The sequence below is a fragment of the Salvelinus fontinalis genome, chromosome 18 (assembly GCF_029448725.1).
Source record: "Salvelinus fontinalis isolate EN_2023a chromosome 18, ASM2944872v1, whole genome shotgun sequence".
In the NCBI taxonomy this organism is placed as follows: Eukaryota; Metazoa; Chordata; class Actinopteri; order Salmoniformes; family Salmonidae; genus Salvelinus; species Salvelinus fontinalis.
In genome coordinates, this window is record NC_074682.1 from 18,785,536 (window position 1) to 18,805,748 (window position 20,213).

The window sequence follows — 20,213 nt, forward strand, 5'->3', positions numbered from 1 at the left end:
TTCACACACCCCAGCACCAGGTGTTAACTCCCTTACCGTCGGGCAGACAGTATCGGATCATGAGATCTGATACCAACAGGCTCAGAGACAGTTTCTATCTACAACCCATCAGACTGCTGAACATTTGAACTGGACTGAGTACCTAACTCTGATTCTCCACACCTTAGCACACATGCACACATCACTCACTCACGCACGCACGCACACACACACACACACCCACACACACACACACACACACACACACACACACACACACACATTCATACTCACTCACACACACACACACACACACACACACACACACACACACACACACACACACACACACACACACACACACACACACACACACACACACACACACACACACACACACACACATTCATACACACATCACAACTGCTACTACCAGACTCTTATTAAGTTTGCTAAATACTGCACAATTTCAACACTTGTCCATCAATCCTCCTTTCCCCAAAACAAGGGTAAATATTTTACTATAAATTGTGCCTTCTTGTATTATACTTATGCTAAAATGTTTATTATATACTACTGAGACATTTATTTAATGTTCATATTCTTTTATTTTATTATTTCCTCTCCTCCTGTCCTCTCCCTAATGACCATGGAACTGACTGGCGAGGTGATAACAACATCACTTACAGCATATGATGAGGACTATCATCTATCTAGATCAGGGGTCACCGAGGAGAGGCATTGAGGATGACCACATTACAGTCATGTAATGGGTCACTTATTATTGCCATCTGCTTACCTCTATATGATCATCACTCTGAAAGTAGGTATCAAAGCAATAGGAAGTGAAACATAGCTGATGTATTGGTAGGCTGTACAGCATCAGTGATGCTGCATCGAACATCATCCGGTTGACGTAACACTATTTAGATACATTCAGAGTGGGAATGTATTGTTTAACTCTATGGCCCTGGGCTTAATAAACTGTTCCTGCGTCTGATTGGTTGATCTGAGAAGAAGTTACAAGGTTTGGGCTTAAAAACACTCATTCTGTTTCCCAGTCCCATCCAGGCCAATGGTTTGCCTCCTATGGGACAAAGAATACTTTGAATGTTATTTTTAGGTTTGGAAAAGCTCATCTGCTTTTCCCTAGGTGAGAGGCAGCCCATCTGATCCCATCAAACAGCATGCTCCCTTTCCCTGTGCCTCAGCCCAGCTGTCTAATGCCCCCCCCCTCTCTCTCTCTCTCTCTCTCTCTCTCTCTCTCTCTCTCTCTCTCTCTCTCTCTCTCTCTCAATTCAATTCAATTCAATTGACTTTATTGACATGGCAAGTTCATCTCTCTCTCTCTTATGATGAGAGGGGGGAAGAGGGATGTGAGTGATGATTATGATGATGGTGTGGTGGTGATGAAACAACTGATGACGTTGACAGTTATCACAATTATGTTAAATATAGGCTATGGTAACATATTGTTGAAGGTCCTATAATTGAGCGAGTACTATGTGTTTTAAACATCTGTGTGTGTTCGACTCACATGAAGAACTACACATACCAGAGCTCCATATTATAAGGGCACAGAGGGGAGTGCCTGTCTGTCTAGTGGTTTGAGGGGAAGTTCCAGTGAGAATGAAGAATGTGCTACAGAAAGTACCCAAACTACTAGAATCCAAAGAGAATAATACATATATTTCACCTGGCTAAGTGGCAAGCTTTAATCTGATCTGCATTCCACTGAAAACCAGTAAAAGACAATTAAAAACCGGGCCCAGTAAAAGACAATTAAAAACCGGGCCCAGAGTGGAGGTGTAGCCTAATGATTTAAAGGTGTAGAGACTAAAGAAAGATTGACTGAATGATAAATATAATATTTATTACAACATTAGCTTCATGCTTCGATTTAGATATGGCAGCTTATTCCCTCCTCATTGGTATCAATTTATTGAATTGCAATTAAACCTCCTAAGAATATGACTTTTAAACAATAGTCCTGGTCAAAGTCAATATTATCCGTGCTTTAATTTACTGTGTTTTTAAATACCATGTTAGTAGTTGGCCAACGGAGCACTAGGACCCTGTAATAGGTGTAGCAGGATATCCCTCTGGACTCCGTAGGGAAACCGGACGCATGCGCTCATTTTACTAGCAGCACCTCTCGATCGCTACAGCACGCGGAGTGGGGTAAAATGTAACAAAACGTTGTACCTGCTTAAAGGAGCCGTGGTCTGTGTGGTACCACCAACCAACTCACCGCGTATTCAAAGAAAACCCCCATTGCTTGGATCTTGAACGGAAAATATTCAAAGTGTTTTTTATAAACAAGGAACTGAGAAACGATTTTAACAAGTGGATACTGTAGGTTAGTGGTACTTTGGCAGACGCCGAAGATATATATAAAAGAGATTACTCGGCAAGGAAGATGAGAAAAACAATACCTGCAAATTAGGACCAGCTGCTCATGACTTCTACAGAAGTGGTCCATTGGACAAGAATGGCTTGATTTTTTGTTGTTGTTGCGTGAATGACATTTTGACAGCAGCCCTCATGCTTCACGGAAAGAAAAAGAAAGTTTGCTGCGTCTGATTTTGATATTATATTCTGAGACACGTTGTGTTGTCTATATTGCTATTAGTCGGCGAGACCACCTGTTTGGTGTCGGATATTCATCATGTCCAAAGTGATCCAAAAGAAGAATCACTGGACCACTAAAGTTAACGAGTGCGCGGTCCTCAAAGACGCTCGCGGTGACTTAAATGTGCAATTGCTCGGTGGTGCGGAGAACGGAGAGTTCGCCTACATCGGACAAGTTAACGATGGTATCGTGGTTTACAAGAATGGAAAATTAACAGAGGGGGCGTTGATATTGGAAGTAGAGAACCTCTCGATCTCTGGGTTGCCCCTGTATGATGTACAGACAGTGATAAATAATTGCAATGGTCCCATCAGATTGAAAACGGTCAGACAAGGTAAGAGATGACACTGAAGCAGCAGCAGAGCGTCCCAGAGCGCCTCATTCGTCCACACTGAGTGATGTATGAAAGTGGACAAGGCACTAAAATGTTATGTAATAAATATGTACTAAATAATTTCCCACTTTTCAGAATCACATTCAAGGTTTTAGTTCCGTCAGATATATACATACTCATACATTGTGAGTGATTTATGTATGTTGAATTGCCCTTTTCCCCTTAAAACAACACCCACATGCCTTGCATTTCAGCAGTTAAATGACCTAGGATTGGAGCGTACCATACCGACGCTGTAGTTGATATCTTGGCTGTCGCCTACCCATTAGGCCTAAGGCACGTATTGATAGTTGACTACATCCCAACCTCTGCTCATACCATAGCAGGAAGATGACAACATTAACAAAAGCATACAAATAGCAGCTCTGGCCAGGGTGAACTGTTCATGGTCAACTTGACTCATCCTGGCCTTGTAGTTTGACAATAAGCCAATGTGACACAAACCCAGTGTGTCTGGCAGGCTTGTATGAACGCTCAGAGCTATGATGTAGTGTCTATGCCACTCTGGGATCGGACTGATTTGAAAAACGTTTTTTTGTGGTTGAAAATCACAAAAATAGTTTTTCCACTTGTATATGTTTATAAACGCTGAGCACATAGGCCTACTTCATTGGCCCAAATCAAGAGCCACTTGATGGGCAACCTGTGGACTACCTACATTCTTGTCAGTTTCATACAACAAATTCCCAACTCAACACACAGTCCACGTCACATGGTTCTAGTTATGGTTGATGAATCCCCTCTGTCTAGGCTAATAGGAAGAATGTGGCCATCCTGCCCATGTTCATAATGACTTGAGACAATATCAGGAAGCTGGCCAATCAGCTCCCACTCCAGTCCCAGTGTTCTACCAGGCTCATTTCCAGATCCTGTTTGGAGGGATGGAGGAGGGGATGCCATGGCGATACAGTCACATGACCATATGACATTTCAGGTTTTAAAAATGTATGCTGTCTAGGAAATGTTCTCCCTATTCAGGCTTAATTGAGAAAATATGTTTGGCAACAAGGGTCATCTGTATCCTATGTTCAGTTTAAATGTCCTAATTCAGCTCAAATTAATTTTTATTTTATTTAACCTTTATTTAACTAGGCAAGTCAGTTAAGAACAAATTCATATTTACAATGACGGCCTACCGGGGAACAGTGGGCTAACTGCCTTGTTCAGGGGCAGAACGACAGATTTGTACCTTGTCGGCTCGAGGATTCGATCTAGAAACCTTTCGGTTACTGGCCCAACGCTCTAACCACTAGGCTACCTGCCGTGTCTGTCATTTTCATAGTTTGATGCATGCGAAGGCAAAAGGCGGTGCTGATTAGGTTATTGTCCATCAGGTGGTGAACTTTTCTGCATCCTCACTCAAGTTCAGAGTACAGGCCGGGCATAGCGTGTTTTAGGTGCTGATTGTGGCTTTTTAACGGCCAACAGTTTGTGTTGTTTTGTAGGGGGGTTGATTACAGTACACACAGTACTGAGCTGCCACCGGGTGCCACATGCCATTATGTGGCCATGCTGCTGTATTGACACAGTCGGTAGCTCTGGGAGAGTCATTAACTGGATTATGTAATATGTGCGTAGTTTCGACATGCATTCCCACACTCCCTGCTTTGTTGAAAGGACTCCTGCTGTATATCATAAAGAGAGAGACATGCTTTTGATTGACATTTCCTATTTCATACATTTTGTCTCAGTCTGTTGGGTATCTAGTCTGAACACTAAACTCTTTTTGAGGGAACTTGGTTGCAGATTATTGTCATGTCTGAAATTATGATAAAAAAAATAATCTATACGGCTGGCTCTACCCTGGTCTAAATTTCCTCTACCCTGCCACACACACACACACACACACACACACACACACACACACACACACACACACACACACACACACACACACACACACACACACACACACACACACAGGCTTTAACATGGAAACGGATTAGTGTACCTCAAGGCTCCCATAGTTAATGGACCCATGTGTTATTTAGCAAGTCCTTGTGTGTTTGCTGAGGGATCAGTGTATGGCGCTCCATGGGGTTGGGCCCATCAGACCAGGCAGCATGAAACACAGCATCAAGGTCAGGGGTCAGTGAGGAGGTATTTAGTGTCTGGATCACATCAGAGCACAGCATAACTCCATGTGATGCTGTTAATCCCCTCCTAATATACTACACTGGGCTGACTGAGTCAGTTATTCAGCCAGGGATCAGTCCGAAGGAAAGGCAAAGACACATTCAGTTAATTTACAGTGGTATTCAAGTTTTAAGTTTCACCAACGTGATGTGTGGCTAGCCTGAAACATTGCAGGCTCAGCAGATTTACAATCTGTTGTAAATCCAAAAGGAAGAAGTTAAACTTTTTAAAAATGTGGTGCGTGTATAGCTAGCTGGTCCTGTGGCTCAGATTTATGGCAGTGTGGGTGGTAGGTCGAGAATCTCTTTCAGTGGGTGTGTATTCATGGATGCCAAGGGAAGCCAGGCTTCCCCAAAAAATGTACCAAGAAAAAATCTATAATAATTATAATATCTCTGTTTCATAATTTACCTTTAATTCGCAAGAGGCTGAATACAATATATATACAAAAGTATGTGGACACCCCTTCATACCTTCATATTAATGGATTTGGCTATTTCAGCCGCACCTGTTGCAGACAGGTGTATAAAACTGCACACACAACCCATGCAATCTCCATAGACAATCATCGGCAGTAGAATGGTCTTATTGAAGAGCTCAGTGACTTTCAACGTGGCACCGTCATAGGATGGCACCTTTCCAACAAGTCAGTTCGTCAAATCTCTGTCCTGCTAGCGCTGCCCCGGTCAACTGTAAGTGCTGTTATTGTAAAGTGAAAACATCTAGGAGCAACAACAGCTCAGCCGTGAAGTGGTAGGCCACACAAGCTCACAGAACGGGACCGCAGAGTGCTAATGCGTAAAAATTGTCTGTCCTCGGTTGCAACTCACTGCCGAGTTCCAAACTGCCTCTGGAAGCAATGCCAGCACAATAACTGTTTGTCTGGAGCTTCATGAAATGGGTTTCCTTGGCCCAGCAGCCGCACACAAGCCTAAGATCACCATGCTCAATGCCAAGCATCGGCTGGAGTGTTATAGATCTTGCCGCCATTGGAAACACGTTCTCTGGAGTGATGAGTCTGGGTTTGGCGGATGCCAGGAGAAAGCTACCTGCATAGTGCCAACTGCAACATTTGGTGAAAGAGGAATAATGGTCTGAGGCTGTTTTTTATGGTTTGGGCTAGGCCGCTTAGTTCCAGTGAAGGGAAATCTTAACGCTACAGCATACAATGACATTCTAGATGATTATGTGCTTCCAACTTTGTGGAAACAGTCTGGGGAAGGCCCTTTCCTCTTTCAGCATGACAATGCCCCTGTGCCCTATTTTTATTTAACTAGGCACAAAGCGAGGTCCATACAGAAATGGTTTGTCGAGATTGGTGTGGAAGAACTTGACTGGCCTGCACAGAGCCCTGACCCCGACCCCATTGAACACCTTTGGGATTAATTGGAACGCCGACTGCGGGCCAGGCCTAATCGCCCAACATCAGTGCCCGACCTCACTAATGCTCTTGTGGCTGAATGGAAGCAAGTCCCACAGCAATGTTCCAACATCTAGTGGAAAGCCTTCCCAGAAGAGTGGAGGCTGTTAAAGCAGCAAAGGGGTGACCGACTCTATACTAATGGCCATGATTTTGGATTGAGATGTTCGGCAAGCAGGTGACCACATATTTTTGGTCATGTAGTGTATCTCACCGGAGAAAGCATCTGAGTAGGCGGAACCGTGCCCCTCTGTCTCTGTATGTGTAACCCATCTATCTGATGCTGTCTGGTCAAAAAGATTGTTGTTGTTGCCGCCCGTAGCATTGAATGCAAGGGAAGCCAGCGGGCATTTGGCTTCCCTTTTTTATAAAAAAAAAATCAGCATAAGCATTGTGTGCATTTTCCCACCAGAGATGTTTCCATCAAATTGACTTGTTGCAGATAAAAAGCTGTGCGTGATGACGTAGTGCACATAAAAACACATTCATCTTATGTAATGGATTAAAAAATAAAAGTTTCATGGGTTTCCATCACATTTTTAACTCTGGTATTGACACATGCACTCTAGCCAACCGCGCACTCTAGCCAACTCTATCTGTGCGCTGTTGGCTAGAGCACACGTATAGCCTATTGGCCCTTTCCTAAATTACTCATGGATGGAGATGGGGATTTGGACTTGTGGTTTTACTTAATTCTCCATACTGGCCAATGATTATAACGGCGATTCTGATCCAACCAGAAATGAATACATTGTGCCCCTGGCCTGAGAGGATGGAAGTTCAATATGTAGAAGGCTAATGTTAACTAGCTGGCTCATGGTTGCCCATGAAAAGAAGTTAGGCTAGCAAGCATTTTAGCCAGGTAGCCTAGGACACAGACAATCACAACCATGGACAGCTACATCATGTTTAGCTTACGTTGATTGGACTATATTGTTTTTGTTATCTTTTAGTTGTCACTGTATTATACTAAGCATAGGTGATTTGATTACGTGGAATAGTGAAGGCAGCTCCTGTTTTCTTTGCGACTTGCGGTAACTCTCCGGTGTTCTAAATCAATTGTTTAGTGGTCCGAAAATGTTGGAAACTTGACCATGCTGTAGGTCATGTCACTGTTTGTTACATGCAATATGCTTTGTGGACTTCACCAGACAGAGGTTGCTCTCCGGTTTTATGATAAAACAAAGGTGTGGTTGAATATATTCTGCCACTGTGATATCTTATTGTCTCTGCCTTAGAACTATATATCACGGTGTCAAGGCATATGAACGAAGAGGTTATAGAGCAAACAAAGCAATTATCACAAAACATAGGTTGTAATATGGATGTTTTTACTGGCTTGGCTGCACCAGTGATAAAGTTAAACATTTAATATATCTATATTTTTTACCTACGCGTTGCTACTGTTCTCCTTCTGTCTTTGCATGTGGAAGCATTTATTTCCTTTTCCTCTGTGTGAACCCCCACAGCCCCCCCATCTTTGTATTCTCTGACACAGTCGACCAGCTCAACTTCCCCTACACAATGTGTTCAGACACAATCTCTGGGTTTAATTTACCTGTGTTAGTTACAAAGGAAGTGCTCCAGCTGCTTCAGCTGTGCTCCAGGCTCTTTCTGCCTGCCTGTCTGGATGGAAGGTGTTGTGCCCTTCAGATCCATTCTAATTGTGAACCCATGATGTTTAGAACTCCTGTCAACAGCCTGTTCGTCATCATGGTCATTCCTCAAGGAGGATACAGTCGGTGACATTCTTTAATTTCTCCAATTCCCCCCCCCCCCCCCCCCCTCTTGATTTCCTGTCAGACGATGCAGTCGCACACGTCCTGTTAAATGGCTGAGATTTAGAGCTTCTAGATATTTCTCCCAGTTCTCAGTCTTCACTTCCCATCTCTTTAACACATCCCAAGCAGTGGATCATTTGACAAATCTACTCATAAGGCCTCTGCTTATTTCCACATTGTCAATGTGGCTGTCATATTAGCATAATCCCATATCTGGAAGGTGTTTCTCAGGCACAGTCCTGTGCAGTACCACAGTGTGTATGGCGTCTAATAGCTGAGGGGTTTGGGAATGAGCTTACTGTGAAGCCTTTGACTGCTATGGTAAGTTTGATTTAAATCCGTCCCATTGCAGTGACATCAGAAGGGAATTGCATTCCCCAGTCATTCTGCAATCCCACACAGTGTTGGAAGGTTCAGTTGACCATTATACAGTTGTGTTCTTCACATCCACCACATGCAGGAATCTGATCATCGTTGCATTTGATTTGATTTAGATGTGATCAGCCTGGAGCTGAGGGGGGCAGAGGGTGACGCATGCTGACGTGCCAAAGCCCTCTGTCAGTTTTGCTGTTGTTTACGCAAATTAGACGCAGTATTGCTCCAACGGGCATACTGCTACCAGGAAGTCAAGCAGAAGTAGATGTTAATAGTTTTGGTGGCATAGAAGTCAAGAATCTTCCATGTTCAAATTAAATACTAATAATCAGGAGCCCATACACTCACACATACCTTATCTCGGCTATTATCATAAAATATGAAAACAGCTTTGGAATCTAAAATATTAATTTGCTTTGATTATTTTTACTTGCATTTAGTCAGTTTATCCTCTGTTCTCTGGAGATGCTTTTTTTCTTTACCTTTTTAATTATGCTTAGACCAGACCAGTGCCCTGGGGTCCGATTACACATCTCATTAGCTTCTGCTGGTGCCCCCCCATATCTCTCTCTCTCTCTCACACAGACACATTTCTTGGGGATTTGAGGACAGGCTGTCCTGATTAAGAGGATTAGATAGACATGGTTGTGTTTTCCACAATAGCCAGCAGACTGCACACACACACACTCTGGGGTCGTGTGTTTCTGTTTGGTCTGGAAGCCCAAGGCATGGTATACACACCAGAGGAATCCCCAGTGCACTGCTCTAGCATGCTGTTCTATTCTTCTTCATCAGCTCAGTCTCCATCTTCTCTTTTGCTCCTCCGTTCTCTCTCTCAATGTTTTATCGTCTCTCTCTTTGTCATCTGAGTGTGTGAATTGTGGAGCCTCTCGATGATGAGGTTGGTTTCAGATGTCTGTGAACTAACTTGAGCAGACTTGGCAGAACCCTTGTCCCCATGTTAACTCTTGAAAAGGATCCGAACTATAAGGACCTTCATGGGAGTTATGATTAGTGTGTGTCACATGGCATTTTAGTAAGTACCATTTTCAGTAGTGACACTTGGTGGGTCGACGAAAGAAACACATTTGGATAACGAGAACCAGATTGGATGCAAATGTGTGTGTGTTTTACACATGACTATGATTTACATCTACCATCTGTGTTTCTGGTGTCTGTTCAGGATATGTTTTGTGTATTCATGTTCATAAAAGTCCTGCATTAGCATGCTCTCAGAGCACATTTGACATTTAATCACCACCCAAAATATCATTAATTATAATTGTTATTCATTTAGACCCTCATTAGTCACTATGAATTACCTAGAGAAACATGATTGTGTGTGTGAGGGGGGGGGGGGGCTTCAGGAGTTTACTCCAAATCTCTCATCTGTAAATGTCAGCTGCTGAGATTGACCAGCATTTGGTTCCCTTGATGGGGAAAGCATGTGGCTGTTAGCTGGAAACTGCTGTTATCTAATGCTCCAAAATGGTGGTGTTTAACAACAGGGTGTCATGTACTGCTATGTCATCATCTGTACAGGTGGGCTAAATCTATATGCTCATCCATATGTGGTGGTAGTATAGTGCCAAATGCCATAACCATGGTGATATACAGTGCAGGGCAGTATGTTTCTCTCTAGCAGACCTTTAAACATGTCCTGTCCTGGTCCCTTCATCCACACCTAGGACTTGCTGGGCACAGAGATTACAACCAGACTCAGCACGTTATCAACACCTTCATAATGACTCCTAGTTCAGACTACACACACTGGTGTTGCACTGGTGGACCCCTGTAGACACACGCTGGTCCGCTCTTTCACATCAACATCATACCTTGTAGCTCACTTGCGCAATACTCTGTGAGTGTGTGTGTTCATACTGTTCACGGTCCTCCCAACGGCAGCAATCTGCATAGACTTTTTAGAAAGTCCTGTTCTTCTGTCCTTCCTAGCATGGCCAGATAGTTAGCAGCAGCTCTGTAGTGCTGTGATCTGATTGGCAGTGATGGTGGACGTCTGTTTCCGTGACGACTCCCAATGGGAGCGGAGCAGTGGAGGAGCGGCGCAGATGCCACGGGTCAGGGCCGGAGGCGTCCCCAATGTGCTGTTCACTCTGTCCCCATCGATCAACCGCTCCTCTCCCTCAGCCAGGCACGCCAGGAAAACATGCCCCCCACACACAGGCATACACATCTCCTTTTTAACATAGTTGTTGGTGCCATTGGCTATGAATGTTTCCACAGGGTCCTTTGCCCTTTGCCTAAAAACGTATTGAATAATGTGAAACGTTGTCTTACTAGAAGACTTTGTTGTTCTACCTAATAGAAGAGTGGCCCCCTCCCTCACAGTACAGTACCTCGCCCTACACACACCCCTATGGAAACAATGATGTTATGACTATGTCAAGGAGTTCATTTCCATGCCTTTATTTATGTTTAGATTCTCCCTGACTAGCCAGCAGAGAGACTGACAAGCTGAATTTAACAAACTGTTTGAAGCGGATGCTTGTGGCCAATTGCAGGCTATTCTGAACCCTTTAATGTGGAGATTTGTATTTAGCTGTGTTAGTTAAAATGTTAATGCACAGAGTGGTGATCTTTTGGCTCGCTTTGGAATTGCATCATCACTTTAAAAAGTGCCACACAGCCAGCATCAAACTCTGAGGGTTCAGATATATATATATATATATATATATATATATATATATATATATATATATATATATATATATATATATATATATATATATATATATATTGGAGGACGTAGGGTTGTACTACAATACCAGATTTTTCATGGTAAAAAAAGAACACGAATTTGACTAAACTATATGGTCCTATTAAAAACCTACTTTATGTAAATTGTGGGGTGCTGTAGCTTGCAAAATAAACAAATGTGACTCTAGATGACAACATAATGCTGTTTGTTTCTAACATTAGTGCTGTTTTCCTCCTTCGATCTGCTTTTTGGTTATTGTTTCCTTGCCTTGATACACCTACAGGTCTCTGCTCTCTGTCAGCCACAGGTTTTTACAGGGACTTGCCTATTTTTAATGTTGTCCTTAGGTTTGGTTTTGGTTCTGCTTCTCATGGTGTGGATTAGTGATGAGGCTATTGCTACACTGTGTCTGCTAGCAGTAATTGTGATGGAGAAGGCATAACAAACTGATTATCCACAGCATTGACTTGTTCGTCTTAAAGGGATACTGCGAGATTCTGGCAATTAAGTTTTTCTACTTAACCAGAGTCGGATGAACTCGGATGAACTTGGATACCATCTGTTTGTCTTTGTGTGCAGCAATGACGAAGTCTACAGGTACGGTAGCATATACTAACGTTAGGCTTGGGCGGTATCCAGATTGTCTTAACTTCATACCGACCTTGTGCCATTCCGGTTTGTTTTGTAATATCGGCACTGAACACAAGGGGCTCTATTTTCAAACCCCACTGAGCCTTTGTAATTCGAAGGTTGGCAATGCTAACGAGTACATGTAAAATCCCATAGAGAACGCTAACTAATGCATTGCGAACATTTTTATAGTCTCTGACCTATTTTCAGGACCGACATCCCAGCTCATGAAGTTATACAAGTAACAAAGAAAATGCTACTCAGTTTGCTCACAGCAAGGCTCTTGATCCAGGAGGGGATTCTCTGCTGTTACCTGCAAGTGAAGCTTGATTTTGAAAGAAGCTAAACACTTAGCTAACTAGCTACTAAATTACTAAACCAAATGAGCAACTCCAGAACATTTAGCACATTTTACACAGTTAACTTAATAGTTATAAGATCTAACTGGAAAACATTTAGTTGTGAATTCCATACTGTAACTACACTAGATATATACAAAAGTGTGTGAACACCCCTTCAAATTGCAAGAATGGCGTCGACAGAGATGATCGCCTCGCTTCAGGTCCTTAGAAAACTATGCAGTTATTATTTTTTTTATGTATTATTTCTTACATTTTTAGCCCAGAAAATCTCACGTGTTATTACATGCATCCGGGAAGAACTATTGGATATAAAAGCGTCAACTTACCATCAGTACGACCAGGAATACGTCTTTCCTGAAGCGGATCCTTTGTTCGGACCTCCACCCTGGACATGGGATCTTATCTTATGCCTTATGATTAACGACTCATGGTGTAATCACAACAAACTGAAGTCCTTTTGTTCACCCGACCTAGAATTCCTTACAATCAAATGCCGATCGCATTATCTTCCAAGAGAATTCTCTTTGATTATAGTGACAGCTGTGTATACCCCCCTCCCCCCAAGCAGATCCCTCATCGGCCCTTCTATATAAACTGGAAGCCATATATCCTGAGGCTGCATTTATTGTTGCTGGGGATTTTAACAAAGCTAACCTAAGAACCATACCTCTTAAATTCGATCAGCATATCAAATGCGCGATAAGAGCTGGTAGCTTTCTGGATCATTGCTACTCAAACTTCCGTGATGCAAACAAAGCCCTCCCCCACCCTGCTTTTGGCAAATCTGTCCGTGACTCCATTTTGTTGCTCCCAGCCTATAGACAGAAACTAAAACGGGAAATGCCCATGCTCAGGTCAATACAACGCTGGTCTGACCATTCGGATTCCACGCTTCAAGATTGCTTCGATCTCGTGGACTGGGATAGCCTCAGACAATAGCATTGATGTATACGCTGACTTGGTGAGCGAGTTCATTAGCAAGTGCATCGGAGATGTCGTTCCCTCTGTGACCATTAAAACCTTCCCTAATCAGAAACCGTGGATTGATGGCAGTATTCACACGAACCACGGCTTCTAATCATGGCAAGGCGACCAGAAACACGACCTAATACAAACAGTGCAGCTATTCCCTCTGCAAGGCAAACAAGCAAAGCGTCAGTAGAGAGACAAAGTAGAGTCGCAATTCAACGGCTCAAACACGAGACGTATGTGGCAGGGTCTACAGTCAATAGCAGATTACAAAAAGAAAACCAGCCTGTCGCAGACACCAACGTCTTGCTCCCAGACAAATAAAACAACTTCTTTGCTCGCTTTGAGGACATTACAGTGCCACTAACACGGCCCGCTACCAAAGCCTGTGGGCTCTCCTTCTCAATGGCCAATGTGAGTAAAACATTTAAACGTGTTAACCCTCGCAAGGCTGCCGGCCCAGACGGCTTCCCTAGCTGCGTCCTCAGAGCATGCGCAGACCAGCTGGCTGGTGTCTTTACGGACATATTCAACCAATCCCTATCTCAGTCTGTTGTCCCCACATGATTCAAGATGGCCACCATTGTTTCTGTTCCCAAGAAAGTGAAGGTAACTGAACTAAATGACTGTTTGGAGTCCCTTTCACATACGTCTTGTGTCTGAGCTGTTGAATTGCGACACCCCCCCCCCCCCCACACACACACACACTTTATCTCTATTGACGTTTTGCCTGTTTTATTGCCTTACGGAGGGTATAATTGGATTGTTTTGTACTCACCCATATTCCTAGTCACCTTGCCATGGTTAAATTCGGTGGTTCGTGCTTTCAGGTTTGCGCGAATGCTGTTTTAATCATCACAGTGTAAACAACATCCCATATACACTTCCTGATGCACTCAGTCACTGTATCAGTGTATAAGTCAATGTTATTCTCAGAGGCCACCCAAAATCTTTCTCAGTCCGTATGGTCAAAACAATCTTGAAGCATGGATTCCGAATGTCCAGAACAGTGTTGATCAGTCCTTACACGAGTATTTCATGTTTGAGTTTCTGCCTATAGGAAGGAGCAGAATGGAGGCATGATCTGATTTGCTGAAGGGAGGGCGGGGCAGGGCCTTGTAGCCTTCCTGTAAGCAAGAGTAGCAATGGTCAAAGTTTTGGAAGAGTGAGCGGCGCAGGCGATGTTGATAAAACTTTGGTCGTGTTTTCCTATGATTTACTTTAATAAAGTCCCCAACTACAATAAATGTGGCCTAAGGATATACGGTTTCCAGTTTGCACAAAGTCCAGTGTAGTTCCTTGAGGGCCTTCGGTGTATCGGCTTGAGGGGGAATATACACGGCTGTGATGATGACCGAAGAGATTTCTCTCGGTCTGTATTTGATTGTGAGGTATTCTAGGTTGGGTGAACAAAAGGACTTGAGTTCCTGTACATTACCTTAATCACACCATGTGTAGTTAATCATGAAATATACACCTTCATCTTTCTTATTCCCGGAGAGTTCTTTATTCCTGTCTGCGCGGTGTACTGAGAAACCAACTGGCTGTATGGACTGGGACAGTATATCCAGAGAGGACCATAATTCTGTGAAGAGGAGTATGTTACAGCCCCTGATGTCTCTCTGGAAGGAGGTTTTCTCCCTGAGCTCGTCGACATTATTGTCCAGGGACTGAACACGAGCGAGTAATGTACTCTGAAGCAGTGGGTGGTATATCGGAGTCCACTCCGATTTATCTCTTCTCCAGTTTCTGGGATAAGTGAAATTGCCTTGGGGGGTACAAACAAAGGATCTCAGTCAGGAAAGTTGTATTTCTGGTTGCAATGCTGGTTACTGCCTCTCTAATATCCACAAGTTATTTCAGGCTGTATATAATAATGCAATGGAGGTTCTGAGCTAATAAGGTGAGAAATAACCCCCAAAATGATAAAACTGCAAAGTTGCTTAGGAGCCATGAACAGGGTGACCGTGTCTATCGGCGCCATCTTGCAAAGAGTATACATCTCGTTGTTGGAGTCTGTAATTGGACCTCTTATCCAAGAACATCATCTAACGGTGATATGCAGCATCTCCAAGCCTTTTCATACTGTCCTCTCTCCATGCCCAGCCCTGAGGCAAATGATTTCCCCACTCAACACACTTACACAAGAGGTGACAGCTCCTATACCTGTGATGTATTGCCCCAATCTGTGTAATACTATATGGAGAATAGGCTCTCTGATATGCTAAATAGTTATTGGTAATAAGAGGGAAGACTAAGTGAATCCAGACGGACGGACGGTACACTCTGTCCTCTGAAACTGGGCTTCTTGAAAATCTCAACTATTAAGGAAGAAATCTAATTTTCCTCCCTGCCTCTTACAGCAGTACTGGCACTGGCAGTCTGTCTGATTTTTTTCACAGGATTTGATTATAATTCTTTCTGATGTGAATGGTCTGATAAGAGGAGACGAGTGGAGCGGGTTTGCCTCGCCTAAACCCCATTTTGCCTCTCCTACTTGTGTACTGACTCAGTGCAGTACCTGTCTACAGTTTCTCTCATTGCCACACTGACTACAGTAATGGTGAAGGAGGACATACAGTATTCTGGGCTGGTTTGATGGAGGCATGTCATGCTCAAGCTCCATTACTCACATACCATGCATAGAGTTCTCAGATCTCTCCTTGGAGTGTGTTCAAAGTTACACTGTAGTTCGGCAAGCTACGGTGAACCTGAAACCCCTCTTCTTTTTAGGAAATGTGTCATCTATTAAAAACAGCTGAATAACATAAATGAGGAAGACAAGGAAAGTCTCTCTCTCTCTCTCTCTCTCTGCTCTTAACTGACCCTCACCTCATTTCCCTTCTTCTTCCCCTTCCTCTCGTTATTGTCTCCTCTCTGTCTCTCGGGCCCTTTCAGGGGTGAGCTCCATTTCCTGTGTCACTTCCTGAACCCTTTGTTTGGCTACCTTTTGTCCATCCTCCACTGCTCTCAGTTTTCAGTTGGTTGACATTTGAATGCTTTGACATTTCAGACGGTTATGCCTTTTTAACCTCTCTGGGATATTCGGGACGCTAGCGTCCCACCTCAACAACAGCCAAGGAAAGTGCAGGGCGCCAAATTCAAAACAACAGAAATCCCATAATTAAAATTCCTCAAACATACAAGTATTTCACACCATTTTAAAGATAAACTTGTAAATCCAGCCACACTGTCCGATTTCAAAAAGGCTTTACGACGAAAGCACACCAAACGATTATGTTAGGTCAGTACCTAGTCACAGAAAAACACAGCCATTTTTCCAGCCAAAGAGAGGAGTCACAAAAAGCAGATATAGAGATAAAATTAATCACTAACCTTTGATTATCTTCATCAGATGACACTCATAGGACTTCATGTTACACAATACATGTATGTTTTGTTCGATAAAGTTCATATTTATATCCAAAAATCTCAGTTTAAATTGGCGCATTACGTTCAGTAGTTCCAAAACATCCGGTGATTTTTGCAGAGAGCCACATCAATTTCCAGAAATACTCATAATAAACATTGCTAAAAGATACAAGTGTTATGCATGGAATTTTAGATCCACTTCTTCTTAATGCAACCGCTGTGTCAGATTTCAAAAAAGCTTTACCGAAAAAGCAAGCCATACAGATATCCGCCATGTTGTGGAGTCAACAAAGTCAGAAATAGCATTATAAATATTCACTTACCTTTGATCTTCATCAGAATGCACTCCCAGGAATCCCAGTTCCACAATAAATGTTTAATTTGTTCGATAAAGTCCATTTTATGTCCAAATACCTCCTTTTTGTTAGCGCGTTTAGTACATAATCCAAACTCACGACGTGCGGGCAAGTCCAGGCATAAGTTCAGACAGTCATATTACAGTTCATAGAAATGTGTCAAATGTAGTATAGAATCAATCTTTAGGATGTTTTTATCATAAATCTTCCATAATGTTTAAACCGGACAATTCCTTTGTCTGTAGAAATGCGATGGAACGCAGCTAACTCTCACGTGAGCACGCGTGTCCAACTCATGCCACTCTGGCAGACCTCGGACTCATTCAGCTCCCATTCCGCCCTCCTTCACAGTAGAAGCATCAAACAAGGTTCTAAAGACTGTTGACATCTAGTGGAAGCCTTAGGAAGTGCAATATGACCCCATTTCCACTGTATCTTGGATAGGCAAAGAGTTCAGATTTACAAACCTCAGATTTCCCACTTCCTGGTTGGATTTTTTTCTCAGGTTTTTGCCTGCCATATGAGTTCTGTTATACTCATAGACATCATTCAAACAGTTTTAGAAACATCAGAGTGTTTTCTATCCAAATCTATTAATTATATGCATATTCTAGCTTTTAGGACTGAGTAGTAGGCAGTTTACTCTGGGCACCTTTTTATTCAAGCTACTCAATACTGCCCCCCTGTCCCAAAGAAGTTAATATGGTGGGGGGGGTTGGTTATGGAAAATGAGTCCCAACTCCTGTGATATTAAAGCAGCACCTTGTGGCTGTAGGCTATTGAGGGGAACAGGTCAAAGCCGTGCCTTCTCACTGAAAACAAACAGACAAATGAGAAGGCGCCAAATGATTGACAGATTGACTGCGTAGTACATTAGTGATGGGGGAAAAAATCGGTAGTTGCATTACATTTTTTATTATAAACATTTTTGAACACTATTGCAATATAATTTTTGCGCTTTTCTGCAATACCTGCACCAAAACTCCAGTATTTTTCCTTCATAGCTTCGTCACCATCTTCTTTTAAAGAAAGTAATAGTTAGTCACAAACGCTCTTGATAACATGTAAACAGCCTTGCTAACCAGCTCTGCTAGGGTGAGTAAAATGGCCAGAGTGAGGTGTTCTCTAATTTTTGTCTGGAAGTAGCTAGCTAGCCAACTTTAGCCAGTTACCTTGGGTACTTATTTGCAGGCAAGTTGCAGAAGGACGAATAGGCTACAGTTCCCCATTTGTTTCAGTGCAATTTTGATGGGCAACTAGCTGAAACAGTTTGAGAGGGTTTATCTGATGTTCCTTCGTTAAATGTGAGCTAATCTTACTCTGGCTCGCATTAGTTGTTGATCTTGTTGATGTGCATAATTTAGGGAGAGAGAGCCTACCTTTTCGTGGTTCTTTGATCAATAGGACTGAAGTTCCTAAATGTAAGAGGATTCCCATGGTGTTGACATAATGGCAGAAATCTATTCATGTTTATTTTGTGGCTTTTGGCGAATGCTTTCTAATGATCTAAAGTCGCGCTGTTGCAACTTCCTGTAAACACACAGTCCAGTTCAAAGTGAATGATGGCAGGCCTGTGTGGCAAATAGCTTATTTGCATAAAGGCCTACTGTAGCTCTGATTGGCTATGGTGCACCGATCTGTGTAGACTCCGGTTCTGGACAAGACCGATGTTTTATTTGCTACAGTGTCTTTTTAAAGTGTCATTCATCTTGGGGGTGGATATGAACCAACTTTAATAAGATTTAATGTTGCTAAAATGCTGTCAGTTCCACTGTAATAGTATTATTAGGGGGTAGAGCCCTGCTTGTTATAGTTCAGCTACTCTGGCGCCAGCATGTGCTGTGGGAATTCCTTGAGATAGCTACAGTGTATTCTCCAACTGTCACCTCTGTGTAGTGTGTGTTGACACTGATGCACCTGTTCCCAGGTAGAACAGAGCCAGTCCGACAGGTTATGGCAAAACTGCTGCATAACTTCCTTACACCTTTCAACAGGTGAAACAGCAGGACTCTCAGGTGGAATGCCAGCATACAGGTGGGCGTAGCTACACTGTGAGGCCCAGTGGTTGAAGAACTGTTATGACACAGCCAATGTTTTTCCTCTTCCTTTTTTTCACCCCTCCCTTTTGAATGTGCATTCCCCTTTAAACACTGTCTTTCCTCAGTTATTTATGATCCAGGATCAGCTCTCCCGGCCCCACCCCTATCTATAAGCATCACAAGCTAAACAATAGCAGTCCCTAACTGTAATTAAAGGCATGAAGTATCTACTTTGCCTCAGCATGCTGTAGAGACCCTGGTTAAATACAGTACTGTGATAGTCCAAGTTGTCCTTTCTCCTTTCTCTCCTTCCCTCATCACCCTCTCCTTGTAGTGTGTGTGATCATGATGTTTGAGGTGATTTGAAGTCAGGTGGCCCTGGTTACCACAGCAACAGGGACAAACCCTGAGTCTTGGGCATCTTTGGCTGACTGATTGATAAATTAACTCTCCTGGATGTTCCCTTACGGGCTGCTTACAGTCTGGCCAGGCAAACATATGACCTCAGGGAAGGCATGGTATAAACACTCCTGCCTGCCCTTCTGACTGGAGGTTAAGGAGCCTCATGACTCATATTTTTTGAATGACTTTGTTTACTTTCTTTGTGGCCACTCCTCTCATCCATTTGTAGCAGTAGGTATTACATAGTTGATCACAACCAACCTCGTCTGACTCCTTCCCTTTAAGTCTTTATTTTGAAGTTTCTGGTTTGTAGAACTGCCAGCAAGCATATGTAAACTTGCCTTGGCATGGATTTAGTTAAATTCCCAGGTGCATATACACACGCCTTCTACAAATTGATGCGGAACGACCAGATAGAGAAATCTCTTTGTAAATGGAGAAATACAGTTGAAGTCGGAAGTTTACATCCACTTAGGTTGGAGTCATTGAAACTCGTTTTTCAACCACTCCAGAAGTTTACATACACTAAGTTGACTGTGCCATTAAAGAGCTTGGGAAATTCCAGAAAATTATGTCATGGCTTTAAAAGCTTCTGATAGGCTAATTGACCTCATTTGAGTCAATTGGAGGTGTACCTGTGGATGTAT

At 42.9% G+C, this 20,213-nt stretch overlaps 1 protein-coding gene across 5 annotated transcripts in view; it reads left to right on the forward strand.

Annotated features, from left to right (window-relative positions):
• The first annotated feature begins 2,134 nt into the window (after positions 1-2,134).
• magi1b (membrane associated guanylate kinase, WW and PDZ domain containing 1b) overlaps positions 2,135-20,213 on the forward strand; it is a 197,325-nt gene continuing 179,246 nt past the window's right edge. For all 5 annotated transcript variants that reach the window (XM_055868483.1, XM_055868486.1, XM_055868484.1 and 2 more), the window contains exon 1: positions 2,135-2,945. In XM_055868483.1, coding sequence (XP_055724458.1) covers positions 2,648-2,945 — 298 coding nt within the window. In that variant the 5' untranslated portion in view covers positions 2,135-2,647. The remainder of the gene's footprint in view (positions 2,946-20,213) is intronic.